The sequence below is a fragment of the Rhinatrema bivittatum genome, chromosome 2 (assembly GCF_901001135.1).
Source record: "Rhinatrema bivittatum chromosome 2, aRhiBiv1.1, whole genome shotgun sequence".
In the NCBI taxonomy this organism is placed as follows: Eukaryota; Metazoa; Chordata; class Amphibia; order Gymnophiona; family Rhinatrematidae; genus Rhinatrema; species Rhinatrema bivittatum.
In genome coordinates this window covers 801582819-801608150 of record NC_042616.1, presented here as the reverse complement: position 1 = coordinate 801608150, position 25332 = coordinate 801582819, and the positions used below count along the sequence as shown (strand labels likewise).

Here is a 25332-nt window from a genome sequence, read left to right as displayed (position 1 = left end):
GCACTCAATCCCAGCTTTTGAATATCAAAATCAAAATTCTAACAAACCAGAGTATTTTTTTTTTTAGGGAGCAAGTTACTGCCTTTCTATTAGTTCTGGAGCCTTCGACGTGTAATTGAACCTCAAACAATGTAGTTAAACGGAGCAATTCCACCACTTCTCCCCCAACCCCACTGCACACAGGCGGCAGGAATGAGTTACCTGCACAGCCAAGTTTATGGAGAGTGACAGGAGAGTGACAGGATGGGGACTGCCCAACCTTGCATATAAAAAAAAACAAAAAAAAACAGTAGGACCTGAGCTGATGCAATGTTATCACACCTCCTGCCTCCAAGTGACAATTCCCCAGGATGAGTGTTATCTCACTTTAATAACCCCCTCTTCTCCTTGTGGTGCACAACAGACCCCCTGTCACAAAAGAGATCCCACGCTCTCAGGAACACAGATTCTTTCCCTGTACAAACCTGCTGCTGCTTCGGAGGGAAAACCCGACATGTTTAACTGCTGACTAATGACACCAGAAATGACTGGTAATATTTTCTAATTCAAATAATATGAAATGTGGTATCTGTTAGCTCTTTAATCACAGCTCGAACGGCTTCCCTCTGAGCTTTTATTTAATGCCACCATGCATTGTTAAAAAGGACTTTCCTACTGCTGTCGGTAGTAAACTATCCTTCTGAGAAAATTGTACCAAGACGTAGGGCGACATAAACACCGTCAATCTACTTCTTAACCGGCCGGCTGGGATGTTGCCTTCTCTGAGCCCATCAGGGTTGGCTTGAGCGGAGTAGGGCACTGGGGGTGGGATGGACAAGGAGGATAACTGCCCAGGACCCCAGCACAACTGAATCCTTCAGTGAAACTGAGCAACAGAACTGAGGCAGGGTACTTTGTGCAGGACGGGTTTCCGTTCTTGGTTTCTGCCCTGCAGCCTATCATGATACTGAGTCTTCTGCACTGAACCCATAGAGGGGTCAATATTCAGCGCCGGCCATTTAAGTAACTTAGCCGGATATGATTTATCCGGCTAAGTTACAAGGCATATTCGGCTATCTGCAGTCAAGGAACTACTTAGCCAGCTAAGTTAAATACAACTAAGTTAGATCAGCTCTATGGCTGATCTAACTTAGCCGATTAACTTAACCAGATTAAGAACGAATATCGCTACTTAAAGCAGAGCCGCCCAGATCTGTCCACTGCCCACCCACAAAATCGGCCAGCTAAAAGTTAGCCAGATAAGTCCGGCTATCCAGCGCTAAGCTCGCTTTCAATATTGGGCCCATAATTCATTCTTGGTCACTGCCAACACCATCTTGATCAGGGGCTTCCAAAACCTGTCCTGGGCACCCCATAGCTGCTCTGGCTTTCCAGATATCCGCAATAAATATGCACGAGGCTGTCTGCACACTCTTTTGAGTTAGCAGTGTGTGCAAACATTTCTCAGGCACATTCATCATGGGTAGCCTGAAAACCCAACCAGCTATGGGATTACCCCCCCCCCCCCCCCCCCAGGACAGGTTCGACCTTGACGCACTGACGCCATATGAATGGTAGGCGGTGCCCCGTTAACTCTCCCGAAATACGAATTCCATTTACAAAGAAAGCAGAGGTACTGTGCTTCAGAGTGCGTAAAAGTAGCATTCCCTACCTCCAGACAGAGGCGTAAATGATTATCAAAAGCAAAAGCGTGAGAGAGGAGACGCCACAGCCAACGATCAGAGTGACAGAGGGAACCAGCCCCTTTTCCATATTCTGCAGGAAAGAGAAAAGAAAGAATTGGAATGAGAATATATATAAAACATAAAAACAGGAAGACGGAGTAATGCCAGACACTTCTGCTGTACTCTGCTAATTCCGGTCAGAGATGTCAGCGCAGTGACTCCACAGACAGGTTCTTCTGATCCACCTATAGCCCCCGCCGACTTCCTGTAGCCTTTTGGTGACAGAGAGGGAGAAGTAGCAGGGGCTTTGAGCAAGGGCATTTCCCTACCAGCACGGAGTCAACAGCTTGGTTTCTTGCACTCGAAACCACAGCACAGCACCCCCCTCTGACTGTACCTCGTCGTGCCATTCCACACCATCCACCCATTTATTTTAAGCGGCACCTTTCTCATCATCTTAGGATTCTTAATATTATTTATGGACACATGGTCACCAGCGAATAAAGCAACAACAAAATCACGGTTCAGAAAGTACTTTTTCCAGTACTATTTCCCCAATGGCCATCGAAGCCATACAAGGTCAAAAAGTGTCAAGGGCAGTGACGGGAGTAGAACCCCCCTGCAGTGCTGAGTCCCCGGACTTTGTGCTGTAATCACCATAGCAGGGCTTCCCAAACCTGCCCTGAGCCAGCCGGGTATTTCAGGAGATCCACAGTGAACATGCACGAGTACGAACATGCGCTCTATGCTGCTGGCCAGTTTTTGTTCGTTTTGTACACTGCGTTGGGTGACTACGTTGGGGGAAGCAGTACAGAAATTAATAGGTTCACATTCAAAAGCCATTTAGACGGATAACTCAAAAATTATCCGTCTAAATGACAAAATAGGAATATTCAGCCACTTATCTGGCTAAATTATAGCTAGACGGGTAGTTATCCGGCTATAATTTGGCTGGATAAAAAAAGGGGCATTCCAGGAGTGCCCCGGGAGGGGTCGAGTCATCCGGCTAACTTAAGCCAAATATCGCATAGATCTGGCTTTGTTTGGCCACAAAACTTGCTACTTAACCGGATCTCTTGAAAAGATTTAAAAAAAAAAAAGAGAGAACTAAAGGGGCCTATGCACCGATTTCCTCTGCCCCCTCCCCCAATCAAATAGTAAAGATGCCCTAATGGGCCTTGCATCCCCCACATCTCATGTCAACAAAGATTTTCCAGGATCGCTGCAAGCCATCCCTCCCCACCCCAACAAACCCCTTTCCTCAGACTGAAATCTATAACAGAGGCCCCCAACCCCCCAGACCCTCCCCCCCCCCCGACTTCCTGAGCCCTAATAATCCCTGCGCTGGGCCTTGGTTGGGAATAGGTAAATACAGGCCCCGCTCCCAGCAGGGATTTTTAGGCCTCGGGAAGTCGGGGGGAGGGTCTGGGGGCTTAGGGACATGGTGGGGTCATAGTCCGCATTGCGGAGGTAGAGGATGGGATGGCCTGGCCTCTGTTGTAGGTTTTTAATTTGAGGAAAGGGTTTGTCAGGATGGGGGGTGGGGTGGAGGGACGGCTCACAATGAACCTGAGACATTTTTGCTTTTATGAGATGTGGGGTGGGGGCTGCAAGGCCCAACAGGGCATCTTTACTATTTGATTGGGGGAGAGGAAATTGGGCCATGGATCCCCTTCTGTTTTTCCTTTTGAAGATATCCAGGTAAGTCGCAAGTCATCTGGCCACACAGGGTTGGGATAACTTAAAAACCTAAACGGCTACATTCAAACATAACCGGATAACTCTGAGCAAACACCTTCAGCGGGACATTTCTCCTGCCGAATCTGCAGGCCAGGTTATCCGTCTAACTTTAGCCGGATAAAACTTGTCCACTACCCAGCCCTACTGAACAGGGACCTCTAAATAAATAAAGCGAATACATAACTGGGTTCCAATGTGTGCGCCTTTATCGCACGCCCATTCATTCCTTCATATCCTGAAAACCCAACCGGCTGAGGGAACGCCAGGACAGGTTTGGGTAGGACGCGCATCCCCTTGCCGCAAAATGTTCACAGCCGACAGAGGCAACACAAGAAACTAGGACAGGCTTGCCGCTTCGCCCAGATCAGCTCGAAGAGGCTGAGCCAGTCCTGGTTTTTCTCCCCGCTGCACGCACGGGGGGACGTAGTTTCTATTGGTTTCGGGGAAATCGAGACTTCCGTGGGTGGGGGACCACATTTAGATCATCCTCTGTGTGTTGACCCAGGGGAGGTGGCTACCCTGCTCCTGGGTTCCTTCTTCAGAATACGGTCCTGAAAGTGCCTATATACATCAGATCTCTGATCATTCTTAAGCTGGTCCAAGGACAGATATCCCAAGACAAATGCTTCAAGTCCATGCTAACATCTCTGCTGCGAGGCAGTAATGCACATGAGCATGCAGAGAAACAACGTGCTTTGTTTCCGTTTTGACACGCGCTCAAATAATTTAGCACAAGCTAAAATGACAAAAAAAAAATGAAAATGTTGTTGTTTTATTGAATTATTTGAATGGGCAATTATACAAAAATAAAAGAAATGTCATTTGTTCCCCGTTTTAAAACGAGAGCCTATTCCTAGAATTCCCTGACGCCCAGGTCTGCGCTACTGAACCTACTTAGGGGGCTAACGTAAGGGACCACCTTGAGTTGCTTTTCTGCACATTCCTAGCAGCTTTTGGACTGGAACGCTGGTGTCTGCCCCCTTCCCACCCCGAACACACAAGCACTCTCCCACAGACCGAGGTAATGCCTTAGGCCAGATTCTCCACGTTTCACAGCCAAAATCGTGTGAGAACAGGGTCCCGCGTGACGCTGCGATTTCCAGAAGCCGGTACTCTTCCCTTGAAAGCACAAGCAGATTTAACCCTCTCTGGCATTAATCTACTCTAAAACTAACCAGAGTCTGTACATAACTTCCTTGAAAGCCTCTCGCACACAAAGGAGTGTGCAAAATGTTGGTAACTCGGTCTGCCTGCTCGAATTTGCAACAGCCTCATTCTTAATGTGTTTGCAGCCAACGTGGCCATGTTAGATCGGCAGCATTTCTCCTTTCGTTTCCCAGAGTTTCTGGCAGCAGACAGCCTGGCAGCAAAGGTGGTCAATAAAAACATAAGAACATGCCATACTGGGTCAGACCAAGGGTCCATCAAGCCCAGCATCCTGTTTCCAACAGTGGCCAATCCAGGCCATAAGAACCTGGCAAGTACCCAAAAACTAAGTCTATTCCATGTTACCATTGCTAGTAATAGCAGTGGTTATTATCTAAGTCAACTTAATTAATAGCAGGTAATGGACTTCTCCTCCAAGAACTTATCCAATCCTTTTTTAAACACAGCTACACTAACTGCACTAACCACATCCTCTGGCAACAAATTCCAGAGTTTAATTGTGCGTTGAGTGAAAAAGAACTTTCTCCGATTAGTTTTAAATGTGCCCCGTGCTAACTTCATGGAGTGCCCCCTAGTCTTTCTATTATCCATAAGAACATAAGAAAATGCCATACTGGGAAAGACCAAGGGTCCATCGAGCGTGAATTTGCTGCCATGCCGCTCCCGTGCAGTCGTGGCCAGAGCAGATCAGCCTCCCTGCTCCTCGCCTGTACCCAGCCTTTCTGGCAGAAGAGCAGCCAACTTACCCCTTAAGCTCAAGAGTCTGGAAAATCAGACCTCAAAGTCCAGGAGTGAAAAGGAAGCGGTGAGCAGAAAGAGGAGCGGCTTAAAAAATCCTGATCATGGGGCAAGCATTGCTAAACTCCAAACAAGAACATCGCGTTGGGCAAACGAGACAGTTCTCTAGTAAATGACGGCAGATGAAGACCAAAAACGCTCCATCCAGTCTGCCCAGCAAGGTTTTTTTTTATGGGCAGTAACTGCCGCTCCGTGCAGGTTACCCCACCACCATCACCACTACCACCAAGCCATCCGTTAAAAGGAAGGCCAATGTACGATTTAAGGGCACAAGCTTCAGAGGTTTTATGCTGAGAGTGACTCTGTAGTGGTAATGGCTCAACATGACCAGAGCCTGAGAGTTTGCATTCGGACAGTGCCGCAGGAGCAGTTCCGCCAGCATCGCGGAGAAAGCGGGCCCGCACCGGGTCCTACGCTAATGGAAAAGGCCAAGTTCCCCCACAGAGTCAATGCGACCTTTAGTTAGGCTTCCTAGGCCTATGAATTGCTATGGCTTGGTCCAGTCGGACACTCCTTCTGTTGTTGGTATTACATGGACGCTTGACCCCCCCCGCCTTTGCTTATTCCGTGATGTTCAATAAACAGGCGTACTTTGTACGGTCATCATGTTACGGTTTCTGTTTTCAAATAACCTAGCAACATAGTAAGTGATGGCAGAGAAACACTCAAGCGGTTCGTCCAGTCTGCCCAGGAAGTTTTTTCTTAAATTTTTATTTTTAGGGCGGTAAGCAACTGCCGCTCTTTGCAGGTTAGCCCAGTTAACACAGGTTGCCCCTTTTAGTCACTAGGGGTCCCACGCCCTTTTCAGTAACACGACTGTTCTCGTCTTCACCACCTCTTCCGAGAGGGCTTTCCATGCATCCGCCATCCTTTCTGTGAAGAAATAATTCCTGACGTTGTTCCCAAGTTTTCCCCCTTGGAGCTTGATAGTGTCCTTTGAGTCCTCGCTGGTGTGTATTTAAGTTACTGTGTTCGTTAATTTAAAAAAAGGGGCTGGAATCTACAAATGTTATTGGTTAAAGGTAGTAATCCCCGTGCCTTCTGTTAGGGGGTAGCAGCTGCCGCTCCGTGCAGGTTACCCCCATGCCCTCGTTTCTTCATTCCACCTCCAGCCTTTAGGGATCCACGGGGTTTATCCCAAGCCTTTTTAAATTCGTTTACTACTTTTGTCTTCACCACCTCCTCCGGAAGGGCATTCTGTGAAGAAAATATTTCCTGACGTTGGGTCTGGGTTGTCGCCCCTGAAGTTTCATATCGTGACCCCTAGTCCTACTGTTTAGTTTCCAGTGGAAAAGTTTTGAAGTTCCTGCATCATTAACACCTTTCAGGTATCTGGAGGTCTGAATTGCATCTCCCCTGCACCTCCTCTCTTTCAGGGTGTACATATCCAGAGCCTTCAGCCTCTCCATATGAATACCTCACCATTTTGGTCGCCCTTCTCTGGTCTGCCTCCTTTTTAAGATAACTTTCATCATCAAATTTCCTGCCAGCGATAAACGTTCTCTCCCCCTTCACCATTGCCCACCCTCCCTGCCTCCCCAATCCTCAGCCATTCTTCCGAGGTCTCCTTTCGGAATCACATGGTATCTACACGATTATCCATGGGTAATGACTTATTTTTTTCTTTATTACATTTCCTGATTAATGTTGGAAAGGAAATGTTTTCACGGAGGTCTGGAAAACATTCAGTTTAATTCCATCCATTTTCTCACCTTACCACATTTAAAGCACGAGATACAAATCATCATTTCCCTTTTGATAATGGCCATTTACATCAGTTTCATTTGGGTTTCTGATATATGTTTTCCACAGGGGTTAGCAGGGAAAATAAGTGATCTTATTTGGATTTATCCCTTGGGTCACAGCAGCTGTTGGCTACAGTCAATCAGCACCTTCAGCTCCTGGAGAGTTCTCTTTCAGGTCCAGTAAGCATGTCCTCCCCAGACCATCTGAAGCCTGCATGCAACGGCCCCATGTCATATACCAGCAATACAGAAGAACCGCATCCTGGGAACTAGGTTCAGCCTATTCTGTTTTTATGCCCATTCTTAGGAAAAAAAAACAGCTAGGAGTCCAGCAGGCAATGGATAAACCCAGGATTAAATCAGCCCAGCCAACAGAACAGGAGCCAGCTGACCACCCTTTTTTCCCCTAGATTCCTGGTTTAGGGATGCACTGACTCCCAGGGTGACCTCCTTCAGTGTAACGTTTTATAACCTGTGTCTTATCTATCTTACATAAAATCACCTCCATGACTTTGGGCTTGGTGGACACCCAGAAAATGCATTCCCCCACCCCTGAGACACTGCAAGCCCACACGCAGCCTTGTTGCCCACATTCTCCCTCCGAGCGCGAGGTTGGCGTGGAACGCCCTTGGGCAGCACTTCCACCTGGCCGATTCCCACGGCTTGAGTGTGAGAGAGCCAGCTTCCCTCCCGGAAGAGCCGCCACGCCACACCAGAGGTTTTTTCCTCTCTTTGCCTCGAGAGAAAAATCAACATTTAGCAGTCGGCAAAACATCTGACAGCGCATTAGCAGGAGGCAGTCAGGTCTTGCAGTACCGGCACCCGAATGCTGTCACAGTGCGTTAGCCTTTCCGCCACGCACCTTTCACAAGGCATTACCTCCCGGCCCTTCATCTGCTGCTCAGACACTATTAAAGCCAGGCAGCGCCGCATCGATGCTGCTCCTGGTCACTTAGGCTACCCTCCCCTCGATCTGGCTCGAAGCCCAAAGCCTGAGGTTCCTCGACTTGAGCCGGATTTAGGAGAAGCATTCGGACGGGGAACGCTGCTTTGGGCAGGAGCGAAAAATAAACATACGTAGGTCGTGCTTTCAAATCTACGAGGCAAATATTCGGCTGCTATCCAGCTGAACAAGTTAAGCCAGATAAACTTATCCGGCTATCTTGGTGGAGATATTCAGCGGCATTGCCACGCCATTTTCTGTAGTCGGCTATCCTATAGTTAGCCAGGTAAGCTGCTCCGTCCCCACCCCTAGCTTATCGCTAAGTGGCCGTGCCCAGCAAGGCTGAATATTCATTGTGTGCCACTTATCCGGCCACGTCAGAGCTTAACTGGCTAAGAGGTGCTGAATATCCAACTCCATATTTAGGGTTTTCTGATTTCAGGGTCTTTATTTTCCAGCTAGTCAGAAGTTCTTTGGGGGTACCAGAAATCAGTGTTTCCAGGGCACAGGTACTATTGTTGGATCGCTTTTCCAGTTGAAACAAACACATCCACTTGTGCATCAGAGGAGTCGTTAGCATGGGAAACAACTTTTTTTTTTTTTGGTGCATCGGAGGTGTTCCATCAGGATTTAATCTGTTAAAACCTAAAATCAAAAGACCTAATTATATTCCGCAGAAATTTGTATCTGTGCAACAGAAAACAGGTACAAACGTCTATAGGTACTTTGTTCCTGTGGTGGATGGTTTGAAAGCTGTTGTAGATGATGCCAGAAAAAGGCCAAGCGGTCCACCTATCTGCCCAGACTGCTAGGTCATGAGCACCTGTAAGATATCGCTCCTTATCAGGGATGGTTTCTGAGTAGGTGCGACACCTGATTGCCGGATTCTGCGCCCGTGACTGCAGGGCCCCCAGCATGTCGCTGCAATGGTCAGACTAGGAAGCTGAGTGGAGGGGAGCGGGGGGACAGACGGGGCAAAGGATTCCATCCCTGCTTCCGAACTGAGCCAGAGACCCAAAACAACAGGAGGAAGACGCCAAGTCAGAGAACGGAACAAGGCTCTAATATAACATGGCCGCCTTTCACTTCCATAAGTAACCCAACCCAAAGAGAAACCAAGAGACTCCGCCAACAGGCAAGTTCATCATTTGAGGATTTTAGCTTAACAATATTGCTTAACATTTCTCTTTTCAGTTTACTTTCAGGCACAGAAAGCCTAGTCCGGAGCTTTCCCAAACATGTCCCGGTGACTTCACAAGCCAGTCAGGTTTTCAGAATAAATAAAATTTGATGTAAGAATCTCTCTCATTGTCAGGGCTGGATTTGTCAATATCAGCAGAAACCTGGGGGCGGGGGGAGCAGACTAGCTGAAGATTTGTTGCCTTCCAATAAAAAGAATATAAATGATACTAATAAATATAGTGTAAAACTACTTTAGTTTCATAATGTAATATAAAAGATGGAAATGTTTACCAATTTGCTTCTGAATTTTTAAATTGTTGCCACAGGATCTACCCCTGAGCTGCCACAGGAAACTGGGGTGGGGGGAAACGGACTGTGCCTTAGCCCTTCTGCCCCCTGGTGTCCAACCTTAATGAGAGGGGGGGGGGGGGGGGAGAGGGGGATGACGGGGGAGACCACACCAACAGTGCCTAGGGGCACCAAAATCCTGCTCATTGTGGATATCCTGAAACAAAGCCAGCTGTGGTGTCACAGGGCAGGTTTAGGAAGCCTTGTTCTGGTCACAAACTATTTTTTAAACTCTCCGTACTCCTTGTGACCTTGGGTAGGTCTCTTCACCCTCCACTGCTTCAGAGACAAAAATCTTTGACTGTGAGCCCTCTGAAGATAGGGAAATACCTACAGTACCTGAATGTCATTCACTTTGAAGGGTCACAAAAAGCAAAATCTATTAAAAAATAATTAAAAAAAAAAAAAAGACGCCAGAACGAGCAGGATCTTAACCGAATGAGGAAGAAAACCACACTCCTCGCACCAGGCCTCAAAAGCTCTCCAAACTGCACATAGGTAAGGAAGTGGAGAACTTTCGAATGCGGAGCAAGGTGGCAATCACCGCAGAAGAATATCCATGCTTCAACAGGCAAGCCCTCTCAAGGTCCAAACCGTAAGACAGAATCGAGTCGGATCCTTGTAAAGAACTGGTCCCTGCTGCAACAGATCCATGAGCAACAGAAGACAAAGGGGGGTCTCCACCAGGAATCTTCGCAGATCCGCATACCACAGATGCCTGGGCCAGTCTGATGACACCAGGAGTACTAGCCTCCTGAGGCCCTCGATTTTGTGAGTTATCCTGCCCAACAAGGGCCAAGGAGGAAAGGCATAAAGCAACCTGTCTTCCAGACAGACCTGTACGAAAGCATCTACACCCAGGGACCACGGATCTCTCCAGTGACTGAAGAATCGAGGAACCTTCGCATTGCGAGAAGTCGCCAGCAAGTCTAGGAATGGAAGGCCCCAGTGATCCACTATCAGATGAAACGCCTCTTCCAACAACACCCATTCTCCTGGGTCCAGACTTTCCCTGCTGAGAAAGTCTGCCCGCATGTTGCTTTTTCCTGCAATGTGAGAGGCCAAGATCATCTGTAGATGTCCTTCCACCCATTCCATAAGTTGGTCTATTTCCTGCGACACTTGCTGGCTCTTGGTTCCTCCCTGGCGATTGACATAGGCCACTGTTGTCACATTGTCCAACATCACTCGAACCGCTTGACCCTGCAACCTGTGGCTGAACTGCGAGACGCCAACCGGACCACCCAGGCTTCCAGGCAATTGATGTTCCAGAGGGACTCTTTGGCACTCCAATGTCCTTGAGCCGACAGCTCCTGACAGTGAGCTCCCTAACCCTGGAGACTTGCATCTGTCGTGAGTGCCAACCAGGTTGGGGAGTACACAGAAACTCCCTCTCTCAGATGAGCCTCCTGCAGCCACTATCGGAGGCAAGAGCAGACTTCCATCGGCAAGTGGAGCCGAACCGAATAGTGCTGAGACAGCAGGAGCACTGAAGCGGAAGCATATGCATCCTCGCTCACAGCAAAACTTCCATGGTTGTTGCCATCAAACCGAGCACCTGTAGATAGGACTACACTGTCAGGCGTATAGCGTTCACCAACTGACGCACCTGTGTCATCAATTTCTGAATCCGAACTTCCAGCAGGAAAACTTTGTCCTGCCTTGTGTCGAACTGAACACCCAGATACTCCAACAATTGAGATGGCTGAAGACTGCTCTTGGCCAGGTTCACCACTTAATTGAGTTCCTGCAACAAGGAGATCACCTTGTGGGTCACCAGGCAGCTCTCTTCCTGAGACTTGACTCGCATCAACCAGTCGTCCAAGTATGGGTGCACCAGAATCCCTTCTCTTTTCAACGCTGCCGCTACCACTACCATAACCTTGGAAAACATTCTGGGGCGGTGGCTAGACCAAAAGGCAGCGCCCAAACTGATAATGGCACCCCCATCATCGCAAAATGCAGAAAATGGTGTTCCAAATGGATGGAAATATGAAGGTAGGCCTCGGACAGATCCAGGGAGGTCAGAAATTCCCCCAACTGCACGGCCATTATCACAGAGAATAAGGTTTCCATGTGAAAATGAGTCACCCTCAAATGACGGTTGACACTTTTGAGATCCAGGATGGGACAAAAGGAGCCCTCCTTCTTACGAACAACAAAATTAATAGAATATCGCCCCGTACTTTAAGACGGAGGCACTGGACCCACAGCCCTCAGTTTGAGGAGCCTTAGAATCATAGACTCCACTGCCTGCTTTTTCTGTGGGGAGTGGCAAGGAGACACCTGAACACATCCAGAGGAATACTGCGAAATTCCAGCACATATCCTTCTCGAATCACCTCCAGGACCCACTGATTCGATATGATCGCGACCCACCTCTGAAAAAAAGAGAGAGAATCATCCTCCTATCTTTTGTTCCTGAAGGTGGGTCAGCAAACCTTCATTGGGAAGCTCAGGAAGATCCACCACCTGAGCCTGCTCCTCTCTTGGGCTGTCTGGGATGAAAGGAATGAGACCTACCAAAAGGCCAAGTCCTCTGAAAGTCAACCCTCTGTAGGGCAAAACCACTTAGAACCCCAGAGACGACCCCTCATACCAAAGGGGTGTTGCAATTGCTCCTTATTCTTCCACAACTGAGGAACTGGGGATTCGCCCAGCTTACTGGCCAGTTTCTTCAATGCTTACCATATATACCTGATCTTTATGTTTTTTCTCTCAACTCGCTTCAAAACAAGAGCGAGCCTTTAAAAGGCATTTTCGTAAGATTAGCTTTGGAGGCTGCATCAGCTGATCAATTTCTCAACCATAGGTGACACCTGGCCGCTACCACCGAAGCCACTCCTCTGACCGAGGTAGGGATCAAATTGCAGCCCACATCGGCCAGAAAGGCGGCAGTGGGTTCCATAAGCGCTCTGGAATTCACTCCAGAAGCATCAACTTCCTGACAGAGAAGAAGACAAGATCGTGCCACAAGGGTGCAACAGGAAGCTATCTACAAAGTCATCACCACTGCCTCAAAGGCTTGCTTAAGGATAACCTCAATTCTCCTATTATGCACATCCTTCAAGGCCGCTCCTCCCTCTACGGGGATAGTTGTCCGCTTCGAGACGGCACAGACCAGCACATCTACTTTGGGAAAACACAAATGCTCTCTCACAATTGGATCCAGGGGGTACAGGCCTTCCAGTTTCTGACCCCCTTGAAATTTGCCTTTGGGGCAGCCCATTCAAGATCAATCAATTCCTGAATGGCGTCCAAAACAGGAAAAAACAAGAGGCTTTATGCAAGGAAACCAAAATGGGATTCTTCTTTGGCTCAGACATGGAATCCATACCAGGAACACCCACAGCATCTTCAAGGTCTGGGATATCAGGGCCAGCATTTATCTCTATGAAAGAACTGTAACTGCCTCATCATCGGTGCCATCTGGGTTCCTGTCGGGAATACCTGCAGCGAACTGAAGCGTGCCCCAGTGCTTAACCATAAGACTGGAAGAGAGAGGGCCCACCGGCTGAGCGTCCAACCTGACAGGATTGGGTGAAAACGGAGGACAGAGCCTAAAGAGAAGTTTGTAAGCCTTGAAAAAATTCCACCCAAGAAAAAGCAGCTGGGTCCAAATCAAGCCTAGAAGGAACATGAGGGGGACCTACAGAACTGCCCTCTCCTGCGGAGGAGCCAGTCAAGGGAGAACCAAAGTCTTGCGTCCTTCCAACCAAGGCTGTAGCCAACCCATCTTTAGAATGGGAAGAACAGGGTTTAGCAAATTCCGATGAAGACAACTCTCCCTGAGCGTCCGAACAGTGCTGACGCAGGATAGAAGACAGGTAAGGCAACACACAGAGAAAGGCACTTAGGCTTCGTGTTTACCAGAGCCACTGCGGCGGTAAGCATGAGTCTAAACAGCTCGCACTCAAAAAATGTATGCGCACAAAATTTAAGCACTGGAGAAGTGAGCGTGGCAAGGCACACGCACCTGTGCATCAAGCAAAAGTATTGAAACCGTTCAAAATTTGTGCGCGCCCAAAACTGAATGCACAATGCATGTGCAGAGCCGATGCACTGCACACACCAATGGCCTGTAGAGGACAGCAAAAAACGCACGGGAGCATGAAAACATCGCTGCGTCCTACCTCACAACGTGCAAGCAAAAGTCTAACTGCAGGGCCTAGCCCACCGGGGCTGCTCAACCCGCCAGGCTTCCCAGTCCCCCAACCCCGAGAGTGGGAACGAAAGTCGGGATGGCGCGCCGAGCAATGAGACCGGAGGAAGTCCTAAAACTCCCTTTAACTGTCTCGGAAGGTACAACTTTTGTTTGTTTTTTTTAAACCTTATCTAGGCTCAGCGCTTACCGGCTGAGTTCAGAGACAGTCTCTGGCTGCGGGGGGGGGGAAGAGGGCTTCTGCCGTCACTGCCACGCTCGGCCTCCTGCAGCCACTGCCTTTCAGCTGAACAAGCAGCTAAGTCCATGCTGGGAAAACCAGTTACTGGTCCAAGGCACAACTCTGAGGGACCACGGAAATCACCTCAGGAATTCTCAACTGGGGGAGGGACCTTTTGGTATCACCGCAGGAGAGCGGTGCTTTCTTTTCCTTAATTCAGATTTCTCCTTCCAAAAAACCCAAAGCAATCGCCATAGGGAGAAGCGCGTCCACCATCCGCTGGAGACGGAGAATACTGGCAGGCTGGGGTCACTGCGGGAGTATATATACTGTGACGTCAGCTTGCTCCGTCTCCATCTGCTGGCAGGGGAGCATAATCCACTGGTCCTGTCTACACACTAGGAAATCATAGTGGATATCCCGACTGGATGAGTGTGTTCCGACTCCAGGACTGGGATGTGAACCATTTGTCTAAAGGATTTATCTAAGAATTGTCATTAAGCAAGGAGGCTCAGAGCCACAGTCCAATGGCCGTTATCCCACCCCATTCTTTGCTCACTTGGCAGCACTCTCAACAATGAAATCACCACAGCAAAGACACTTTTCATTCACAACCTGCATAGCCTTGCACACACACACACACACTTATCTATGGCAGGTGTGGCCAACTCCAGTCCTCAAGACCACAGACAGGCCTAGTTTCAAGATATCCACAGTGAACGTGCATGAGATAGATTTGCATACAATGTAATCAGCGCAGCAAATCTTATCTTATGCACATTGATTATGTATATTCTGAAAATCAGTCCTGTTTGTGGCTCTTGAGGATTGCAGTTTGCCACTCCTGCTCTACCAAGAGCAAATGCAACTCTTGAGTTTCTAATAACTGCAAAATAAAAAAAAAACCCACAACCCTCAAGACTTGGAAAAGACAAACAATAATGAAAGGCCCGATTCCTTGAACATAAGAATAGGAGAAAGGTGATGACTGATGAAATCCAATGAATCTTCCTATCAGAAGGATATAGCTGTAATGGATTATCTTATAACTGTATGAAACTATATACATCCAATGCAATGAGGCCTTACAGTAACTTTAAACAAGACCACGTAGTGAGGTACAAACAGCGGCAAAATATCTAGCTTTACAAAATGAGGCAATCTGCGACTAGTTTGGCAAAAACACTTTTATAACAAAGTATATTAATCACAATTAAACTTTAGGCAGCAACATATGAACCAATGGAAACAGCCAACCATAACAGCTGGGGAAATGGAAAAGAAACATCATGGCTCCCAAGGAGAGAAAGCAAGAAGACACAGGAGCAGGATGTCAGCAGCCAGGTGTCAGGAACGGGATCAGAACACTGCTGGGCCGGCTCTCTCTCGCCACATGAGAAAAGGACAATTTACCCCTGTTTGATCTTAATGTTTGACGGGTAGATAGTTACACACACTCGTTATGGAACCTGTCGGTTTATTGATATTGTTGTCCGCTCACTGCTGGGTGTTGGGACACGTTCCCAGGGACCAAGATCCCTAAGCTGTACCGGTAATTGGCTAATACCAGAAAGACTTGAGCTACACTTAATATGCAGATGCAGCAAACGATGCCAGTGAGAAGGTACGACAACATTTGCAGAACTCAGAACCAGAGGTGAAGAATACACGATTAAGTGTTGGAGGGGAGGGGATACTGCAATAATATTGTCATATTACGACTCTTCTGGTTCATCCCCTCCTCATTGTTGGACATGGCACTAGGTTGGTTCAATTCAAGCCCCCTTCCTCTTGTCCACCAAGTCTACAGCCTGAACAGAAAAGGACAGGAAGAATTCACCCTGCAGAATCTAATCTTTCAAACACTGGACTGCAGATATTCTGTGGAGCCGTGCATTGTGCTGGGTTTCACCTTCAGAACTCCACGCCATGCTTTAGATGCGTAGCAGGAAGAGCGGGATCGGAGATGGCACGTGAGCATTTACCATTGTTCACTTACTTTCATTGTTGCTTCAGATAAAGTTGGAACTTGGATCCTTCCGAATCGCATCTTCCACCCCTACCACAATTCCCCACCCCCACACTCAAGAACGACTACAGAAATTCCCCCATTACCCTTCTTCATGCGAGCAACTCATTGCCTCCACCGCACTACGAAGCAACCAGACTCTTTGGCCAGTGTTTTGAGCGTGTCGTCTACTGATTGGAGCATTGAGCCCCTCTTCAGGAGAAGTCCTGGAAAATTGGGTTCATGACGCCTGCCTACCACTGATGCTGAGCGAGAGTGGTTTATCTCCTGGTGCCTCCGGGACCCAGCTGAAAACAAACAGCTTCCAACATATTTTAAAAACCCACAATGTAATATTCAGAACTTTGCATCAGAAGAGCCCTTAGGAAGGTTACACACAATTGTGCCCAAGCTCCTAGGACGGAGAGCAGGAAGGTTATTAAGGGAAAGAGCACTGACCAGAACAAAAATAATTTCACACATTCTCTCTCGCTTGATTGCAGTACTTGAACTATTTGTTGTAAAAGAAAGGAATCAACTAAGTAGCTGATTCGGCCTTTTCCAGCAAATCCAGTACGCCCATGCTGAATGTTTTGAGTTTGAGCCATAGACTCAGTGTAGCAATGTTTCCTGAATTCCTACTACAATTATAACAATGCATCATTCTTCTACAGCTCTTCCAAGACTTCCAGTAAGACCCTCAACGGGTTACTTCTACATAAGAAATTGCATACTGGGTCAGACCAAGGGTCCATCAAGCCCAGCATCCTGTGTCCAACAGAGGCCAGACCAGGCCACAAGAACCTGGCAATTACCCAAACACTAAGAAGATCCCATGCTACTGATGCAATTAATAGCAGTGGCTATTTCCTAAGTAAACTTGATTAATAGCCGTTAATGGACTTCTCCTCCAAGAACTTATCCAAACCTTTTTTGAACCCAGCTACATTAACTGCACTAACCACATCCTCTGGCAACAAATTCCAGAGCTTTATTGTGCACTGAGTGAAAAACAATTTTCTCTGATTATGCTTTAATGTGCTACTTGCTAACTTCATGGAATGCCTCCTAGTCCTTCTATTATCCGAAAGTGTAAATAACCAATTCACATCTACTTGTTCACGACCTCTCATGATCTTAAAGACCTCTATCATATCCCCCTTCAGCCGTCTCTTCTCCAAGCTGAACAGCCCTAACCTCTTCAGCCTTTCCTCACAGGGGAACTGTTCCATTCCCTTTATCATTTTGGTTGCCCTTCTCTGTACCTTCTCCATTGCAACTATATGTTTTTGAGATGCGGCGACCAGAATTGTACACAGTATTCAAGGTGCAGTCTCACCATGGAGCAATAGAGGCATTATGACATTTTCCGTTCTATTAACCATTCCCTTCCTATTATTATCCACTAAGATGCCTAGATCTTTTTCCTGGGTAGTAGCCCCTAATATGGAACCTAACATTGTGTAACTACAGCATGAGTTATTTTTCCCTATATGCAATACCTTGCACTTGTGAGCAGTAAATTTCATCTGCCATTTGGATGCCCAATCTTCCAGTCTTGCAAGGTCCTCCTGTAATGTATCACAATCCGCTTGTGATTTAACTACTCTGAATTATTTTGTATTGTCAGCAAATTTGATAACCTCACTCATCGTATTCCTTTCCAGATCATTTATAAATATATTGAAAAGCACTGGTCTAACAGATCCCTGAGGCACTCCACTGTTTACCCTTTTCCATTGAGAAAATTGACCATTTAATCCTACTCTGTTTCCTGTCTTTTAACCAGTTTATAATCCACGAAAAGGACATCGCATTCTATCCCATGACTTTTTAGTTTTCTTAGAAGCCTCTCATAAGGGACTTTGTCAAACACCTTCTGAAAATCCAAATACACTACATCTACCGGTTCACCTTTATCCACTTGTTTATTAACCCCTTCAAAAGAATGAAGCAGATTTGTTAGGCAAGACTTCCCTTGGGTAAATCCATGATGACTGTGTTCCATTAAACCATGTCTTTCTATATGCTCTACGATTTTGATCTTGAGAATAGTTTCCACTATTTTTCCTGGCATTGAAGTCAGGCTCACTGGTCTATAGTTACCCGGATTGCCCCTGGATCCCTTTTTAAATATTGGGGTTACATTGGCCCAAAGGATAAGGTTATCTTAACCAAAGTACTGCCCCTATTTCCTTTTCATTTGCAAAGAAACATTTCAAATAGAAAAGCAGTCATCGTGGAATGCATTATTAAAATATCAAGAGACTGGCTTCAAAGTACATTGCCAGCAAGTTAAAAGAAGGACCGTGCTGCACATAAACTTTCAGAGAGGTAGCCGTGTAAATCCAGAATAACCATTTCGTGATTAAAACCCAGGAAGGCAGGGTTCAAATCCTGCTGATGCTCCCTGTAACCTTGGGTAAGTCTCTTCACCCTCCACTGCCTTAGGTATGAACTTAGGGACCTATTTAGTAAAGATTTTCTTCCATTTTGTGTAGTGGGAAAACTAAATAGGGCCCTTAAATTATAAGCTCTCCAAGGACTGCGAATTACCTCCTCTACCTGAATGCAACTCGCCTTGCGCTAAGGTTTGGAAAGGCATCCAAAATCCAAATCCGCACTGAAGGGCCTTCCTTCCATCTGCGCACGAACAAATTGCAAAATGCACGGTCCCATTACTTTCACCTTTCCTTTTCCAAGCAATATAGCGGGGAGCCCCTTCTAGAGGCGAGGCACCTTGACAAACCAGGGCGGCAAAACCAATGCGAGGGATTAGCTCGGGCCTGCAGAAGGCCTAGGGCCTAGGCAGAGCAGCCCTGCCATGTCTGGAAGCAACTTGGGTACAGATGCTGTTTCCATGGTAACCAGCAGGACCAAAATCCATTCATGTTTCTAATAATAACCAACCTTCATCACTAAAAATGCTCGCTCTCTTTCCATATTTTATTTTTAAGGGGTGTTTTACCGCGGAATACATAATTAGCAAATAATAGCAGAGGCCAAGTCCTCCAAACACCCTAGCAGATGTCTGCAAATCACAGGCAGCACAAATTCCAAAATCTCTTAATTTTACAATTCACATGGCAGACGCAGAGAGCTGAAAAAACTGGGAAACGAAGTGCAATTAGCAGAATAACGCTCCGTTTCTAGGCCCAGACACAGCAGAAATGGCAGTCCCCATACAATAAAAGCCAGCAAGCTGAGCTATTTACTAGTCGGAAATGCTTTAAACATTCTTGAGGCAAAAAAAAAATGTTTTAATAATTTAAAAATATCCACCCACGTATTTTAGCTAAAAATATAAGCTTATACATGTTTCCTTGTTTAAAAAAAAAATGCATTGCATCCAATCAGCAGAAATGAAAACCTACTTTTTTTGTTTGGATTTTTTTGCAGCTCTGCTGAAAGCACATTAACTTTGATTGTAACGAAAAATACTGCTTATTTGCCAGACAGATTCAGCCATTAACAAAACAAAACAAAAAAGAAATCCTTCCAGCTTCTAAAAATACTTCAAAACCTTTAAAAAAAAAAAACACATCTTTCTAAATAATCCAAAATAGGGGAAAAAAATAAAAATTAAAGAAAAACCCGACAGCAGGTAAAATAAGGCAAAGTAGAGTAGCGAACGCCTCTCTGCCCCCACCGTGGCCGCCTGTCACAGCCACTTGGGAAATGGGAGGGAGGGGGGGGGTGGGTGCCTGCAGCCATCCCTCCTTCCCAATTACCATGTTTTGGGGCGGGGGGGGGAGGCTTGTTGCACTTTAACACAATGCAAACATTTTTTCAAAATCCGGCGGCTTTATTGCAGAGGTAACAAAGCAACACTTGTCAGAGGCTTTGCAGGGAGCCGTCCCCCGTTTCCTCCCCCGGGACCTCTGCCTATTTTATCCTTCCGGTTGGGTTTTTTTTTTCCTTGTTTTCTTAAAAAGCTTGGACTTACCATGTCTGAACTCAGCTGGGCTAAAATGGCGAAGGTGGAGAGCCGATCACAGAAGCATTTGGTTCGGAAGGAATCGACCGGGACTGTACGGCAGCCTCGGAAGGACCAAGCACCGAGCTGAGAAGATCTAAGAAAGGGGTGGGGGAGGAGAGGAGGTGGTGGTGGTAGTGGGGGGGAAAGATAAAAACCGCAGAGAGGGTGGGGAGAGGGAAGGAGGGGGGGGGGGAACAACAAAAAAAATAAAAAAAAGGTCAGCGCCCACCGTGAGAATGAAAGCAATCGACACCCATTACAACAAAATCAGAAAAAAATCTCTAAACATCAGAGGAGGAGATGGATGGATGGGGCTGAAATGCAGAAGAAGATTTTTTTTTTTTTTTTTTGCCAGGCTGGGGAAAAAAAAAAAAAAAGAGTTGCTGGCTGGTGGTGGGGGGAGGGGAACGCGTCATAGTGAAACGGACAAAAACACATTGAGACACAAGCACACGTCCGTACAGGCGAGGAACACACACGCGCACTCTTCTGGGGATTGGGTTGGAGGGAAAAGACAGCAATAAGCAGAGGCGTAGGTTTAAAAATAGATCGGATTTAGACATTAAATATGGGAGTGGGGGGGGGGAAAGCATTCAATGCATGCAAACGACCAACACTTTGAAGGGGAGGGGGGTACCCCCGCCGCCCATCTAGGGCGATCGCCGGAGCACGCGGTCCGGGGAGACGATCCCCCCCCCTCCCCCCAGCTGGGGGGGGGGGGGGGAGCCGACAGCTCCTGGACCACAAGAAGATTGGAGAAGCAAAAAACCAATAAATCATAATTTCTCTCACACTCCTCTGTTCGAGGCACCTAGCAAAAAAAAAAAAAAAAATAATAATAATAATAAAAGGCAAACCCCCAAGCACTAGGAGTTTGATGGAAGGATGAGGGCAGAATGCACTGGGGGAGGGGAAAGGGGTCAGTAGGTAATAAACACAGCGCTTATGCCATCAACCATCAAAAGCTGCCTGTGCACAACAGCGGAAAGTGATGAGAAAACACACGTGCCCGCCTAGACTATGGCAAGTGAAGCCCCCCCCCCCCCCCCCAATCCATTAATTGTCAAACAGGAGCCGAGACTAAAGAGTCAATGAACAGCAAAATGCACGGAGGAACTCACGTTTCTATCAAGAGGAGCTGGAGGACGCCAGGGGTGGGGGGGAGGACTCCCGCTACTCCCCCTCCCTCCCTCCTTTTATTTATTTGTTAACTATTGGTGAACCAGGCCGTGCAAGTACACAAGTTCAGGCATTCATTAGTCCGGGGTTACAGAAAAGATCAGAGCAAACTGCCATAGCAACCCGAGCCCGGGCTGAAAACCAACGGCAGAGCAACTCCAAACTAGAAATGCAATCAGAAATAGTCAGACCAGGAGCAGTCAAACCGGAGGGCAACAGATCCCGATCTAGAGAAAAGTTACACGAGGGCGGACGTAGCAGGGGCACTAACAAAATCCAGTTGCTGCCTCTCGCACCAGGACGGTAAAATTGGCACGAGATGGTAAAAGATGACATAGGCGAGGTTCAAACAAGTAGACCCGAATACTCCCTATTCCAGCAGGGATTGGTGAGCAACCCACCACAACCAGATAAGGCTCCCTCCCCCACCTCCCATGCCACCCTGCGTTCAGCACAGGAACCCTCGACCCTGCTCTGACCATGGCGCGCCAAGCATCAGCACCAACCAAGAAAGCAGCGTTCCGGTGCCTTCCGAACGGTGAAAGCCATTACAACTCCTTTCTGCCACCAATCGACCTCGAAACAGCCACACACAATCAGTAGTGACTTGTGCCCTTGGACTGTTGCAATGGCATCGATAATGGGCCTGCCGGAAAGGGCAATGGGCAAACGAGGACTCCAAAATGCTGCCGCTCTGCCACCGAAGATCCGACAGAAGATGAGATGCCATGCCATAAAATGTTTAAAGTATGTCTACGATCAAGCCAAAAACAACGGCTATGCCGCTCCATCCCTCAGAGGCGTGGCACCAGATCTGTGGCACTCACTTCGTCTCCCCTATCTGCAAGATGTTAAGAACTGCATGGGACTTTTGGCACCAACACAAAACACAGCTCTTCGTCCAGCAGATCTGCGCCAGCTGAAAACATTCAGGTGAATTTTCAAAAGGATTCGCTCACACAAATTTAACATACTATCGTAGCAATTTTCAAAAGCCATTTACGCGTGTGAAGTGGACTTAGATGAGCAAATCCTATGGAAAATTCAATGGCACATATTGTAGCAATTTTCAAAAGCCCAGTTTTACACATTTAAATGCTTTTTAAAATGAGGCCCATAGTGTAGTATATGACCCTGTTCTTAGAGGGTGAGAGAACTGAGGCATTTGTTTTCCCCTAAGGAGTTAGGCAGTTGAGAGGTAGAATTTATTTATATATTTTTTTTTAATTTAAAAGTATTTCTTTTCTGCCCATCTACAATTCTGGGCACGCTAGAAACAACATACATAAGATTTAATGTAAAAAAACCAAATAAAAGAGGCAAACTAAATTATAAATACATATAAAACCAACAATTCAGTTCTAACCCATCAGTGAATAGCATCTACATCACCAAACTTACGGGCCGATACAGTTGAGTGCGCTCCGACGGAGTGCACTGTTAACCCTCTATTGGACGCGTGCTTTTGACGTGCTAGCGTTACCCCTTATTCAGTAAGGGGCCTAAAACGCACGTCCAACCCCCCCGAACCTAATAGCGCCCGCAACATGCAAATGCATATTGATGGCCCTATTAGTTATTCCTGCGCGATTCAGAAAGGAAAATGTGCAGCCAAGCCGCACATTTTACTTTCAGAAATTAGCGCCTACCCAAAGGTAGGCGCTAATTTCTTCGGGCACCGGGAAAGTGCACAGAAAAGCAGTAAAAACTGCTTTTCTGTGCACCCTCCGACTTAATATCATGGCGATATTAAGTCGGAGATCCCGAAAGTTACCAAAAGTAAAAAAAAAAAAAAATTTGAAGTCGGCCCGTGGCTCGCGGGTCGAAAACCGGACACTCAATTTTGCCGGCATCCGGTTTCCGAACCCGTGGTTGTCAGCGGGCTCGAGAACCGACACGGGCAAAATTGAGCGGCGGCTGTCAAACCCGCTGACAGCCGCCGCTCTGGTCCAAAAGGAGGCGCTAGGGACGCGCTAGTGTCCCTAGCGCCTCCTTTTACCTGTTTTTACCGCCGGGCCTAATTTGCATACTGAATCGCGCGCACAGGAGAGAGAGTGGCCTGTGTGCGCGCCGGGAGAGCGGGCGGACTTTACTATAATCGGCCTGTTAAAACCCAGCATAAAAACATTACAACAAAATCTGACCAAAAGAAACTTAACTAACAATCGGACCCGAGTAGGTTTTAGGTTTAAAGGTAAAGTGACCATGCTTTGCTCCCTAAAGTGCAAATTTGCATGCAAGGTTCTTTAACTACACTGTGGTCCGCTCTTACCAACCCCGAAAGCTGAGGCAGAAACCTCCAATTAAATTATAATGACATTTATACCACCAGCCAAAGGGCAGCCGGGGATGTCAGCCTGGCACTCTTCGATCATATCGTGCCCGGGTGAGGCGGCTGGCTAGTTCCTGTGTCACAGGAGCATCATCATCTCTGCCTGCTGAGGTGACTGGAAAGAAGTCAGGGGGAGGACAGAGGATGCATCTCTTTTCGATTCCAAAAGGATCATGGGAAAAAAAAATCTCCTGAAAGATGACCCCGGGGAGCAGGAGCCTTAGCAGTGATTACAGATGAACTGCCCCCGTGGCTGTGGTGGTAGAGACCCGCAAAGCAGAACATTTATTTCCTGAAGGTTAGCCCGTCAGTCAGGGGTAAAGGATGACTTCTCTCTAGCTGTGCATCTTCATTTTTTAACTTCTCCTGCCTGCGCCGCCTTCTTAAACCACGCTAGGAGTACTTTTCTGCCTGCGAAGGTCAGGTTCTTACTGCAGAAGCTGGCAGAGCCAGTGTGTGTGCCTGTGTGTGGGTGCGTATATATAAATATTAGGAGACAACGCCTCCAGCCCCCCTCAAGAACCTCATTTTATAACATCTGTTCAAACGCTTCGCCCTCTCTCACTGCGTCCACGTCACAAGTCAGCGGGATGAGGTGCGCAGCAGAGCTGGGTCACGCAGATCTGCCGGCAGCTGCCACGCGAGCTGGGCAGAGAGCACCATCTTATTTCGCATGGGATTTGAAGCGGTGGTCTAGAGGGGGGGAAAGGACCTGTAGCCTCGAGTCCATTCTGGGCGGGGTAGTGGTTGGAGCAGTGGGTCCGAGACCCGGGAAAGCCAGAGGGTCAAGTCCCACATCTCTCACTAACTCGCCTTGTGATCTTGGGCAGGTCCCGTCATCCTCCACTATCTCCGGTGCAACCTTAAGAGGTAATTTTCAAAAAGCTTTACGTGCGGAAACAGGCTTTTGAAAATTGCAAAGATATGTATACTACCTAGACACGCATTAACTCCTTTGAAAATTCACTTCTTAATGTAACTTGCCTTGAGCTTGGGTTTGAAAAAACCAAGTAGTTAAATCTAAAATCCATTAGAAAATGATCTACAACCATCCGAGGCAATAATTAGTCTGTTGGTAAGTATTCTAGACTCTAACTTTCGGGACACTTTCTGGTTGGCTTTCACACTCCAATGAACTTTTATCATGGAGAAACCTGCAGCGCTCAAGCTCCTGGTAAGGGGGTGAGGTTAACTACCCATAAAATAAATCGCTATATTAAAATTCTGGTTTATTAAGATGTGACCCTTATGCTGTTTGATTTCAATTCAGATTACATGCTCTGTAACCTGCTGAAATCCCCCTGCAGAAAATATTGAATTATGCTCTGCCCTCACATCACGTGCAGGCGTAAAGTTACCAACTGGCTCCCTTCTTTTTCAGGATAGGCTGATCCAATCCTGGCTTTACCCATTTGCATTCATGGACTGCTGGATCCGGTTGCCTCCAATTCCCCTACAACAGGAGTTTCCCCAAACGCTTGTCCTGGTGATCCCGCAACCAGTTGGCTTCTCAGGATATCCGCCACCAAGACAGTAACATAGTGATGACAGCAGATAAAGACAAAATGGTCCATTCAGTCTGCCCAGATATTTGTGTATGGTAGTTACCGCCACTCCGTGCAGGTTACCCATATGTGTTCTGTTAAGGGCAGTAACTGCTGCTCCGTGCAGGTTACCCCCATGCCTTCTGTTAAGGATAGTAACTGCCACTCCATGCAGGTTACCCCCATGCATTCTGTTAAGGGTAATAACTGCCGCTCCGTGCAGGTTACCCCCATACATTCTGTTAAGGGTAATAACTGCCGCTCCATGCAGGTTACCCCCATGCATTCTGTTAAGGATAGTAACTACCACTCCATGCAGGT

At 47.3% G+C, this 25332-nt stretch overlaps 1 protein-coding gene across 1 annotated transcript in view; it reads right to left on the bottom strand.

Annotated features, from left to right (window-relative positions):
- The window catches only part of ADGRB1 (adhesion G protein-coupled receptor B1), a 292333-nt gene that overhangs the window by 87504 nt on the left and 179497 nt on the right, over positions 1–25332 (bottom strand). Inside the window, 2 exon segments of the mRNA XM_029592133.1 lie at positions 1652–1755; positions 19924–20050. Coding sequence (XP_029447993.1) covers positions 1652–1755; positions 19924–20050 — 231 coding nt within the window.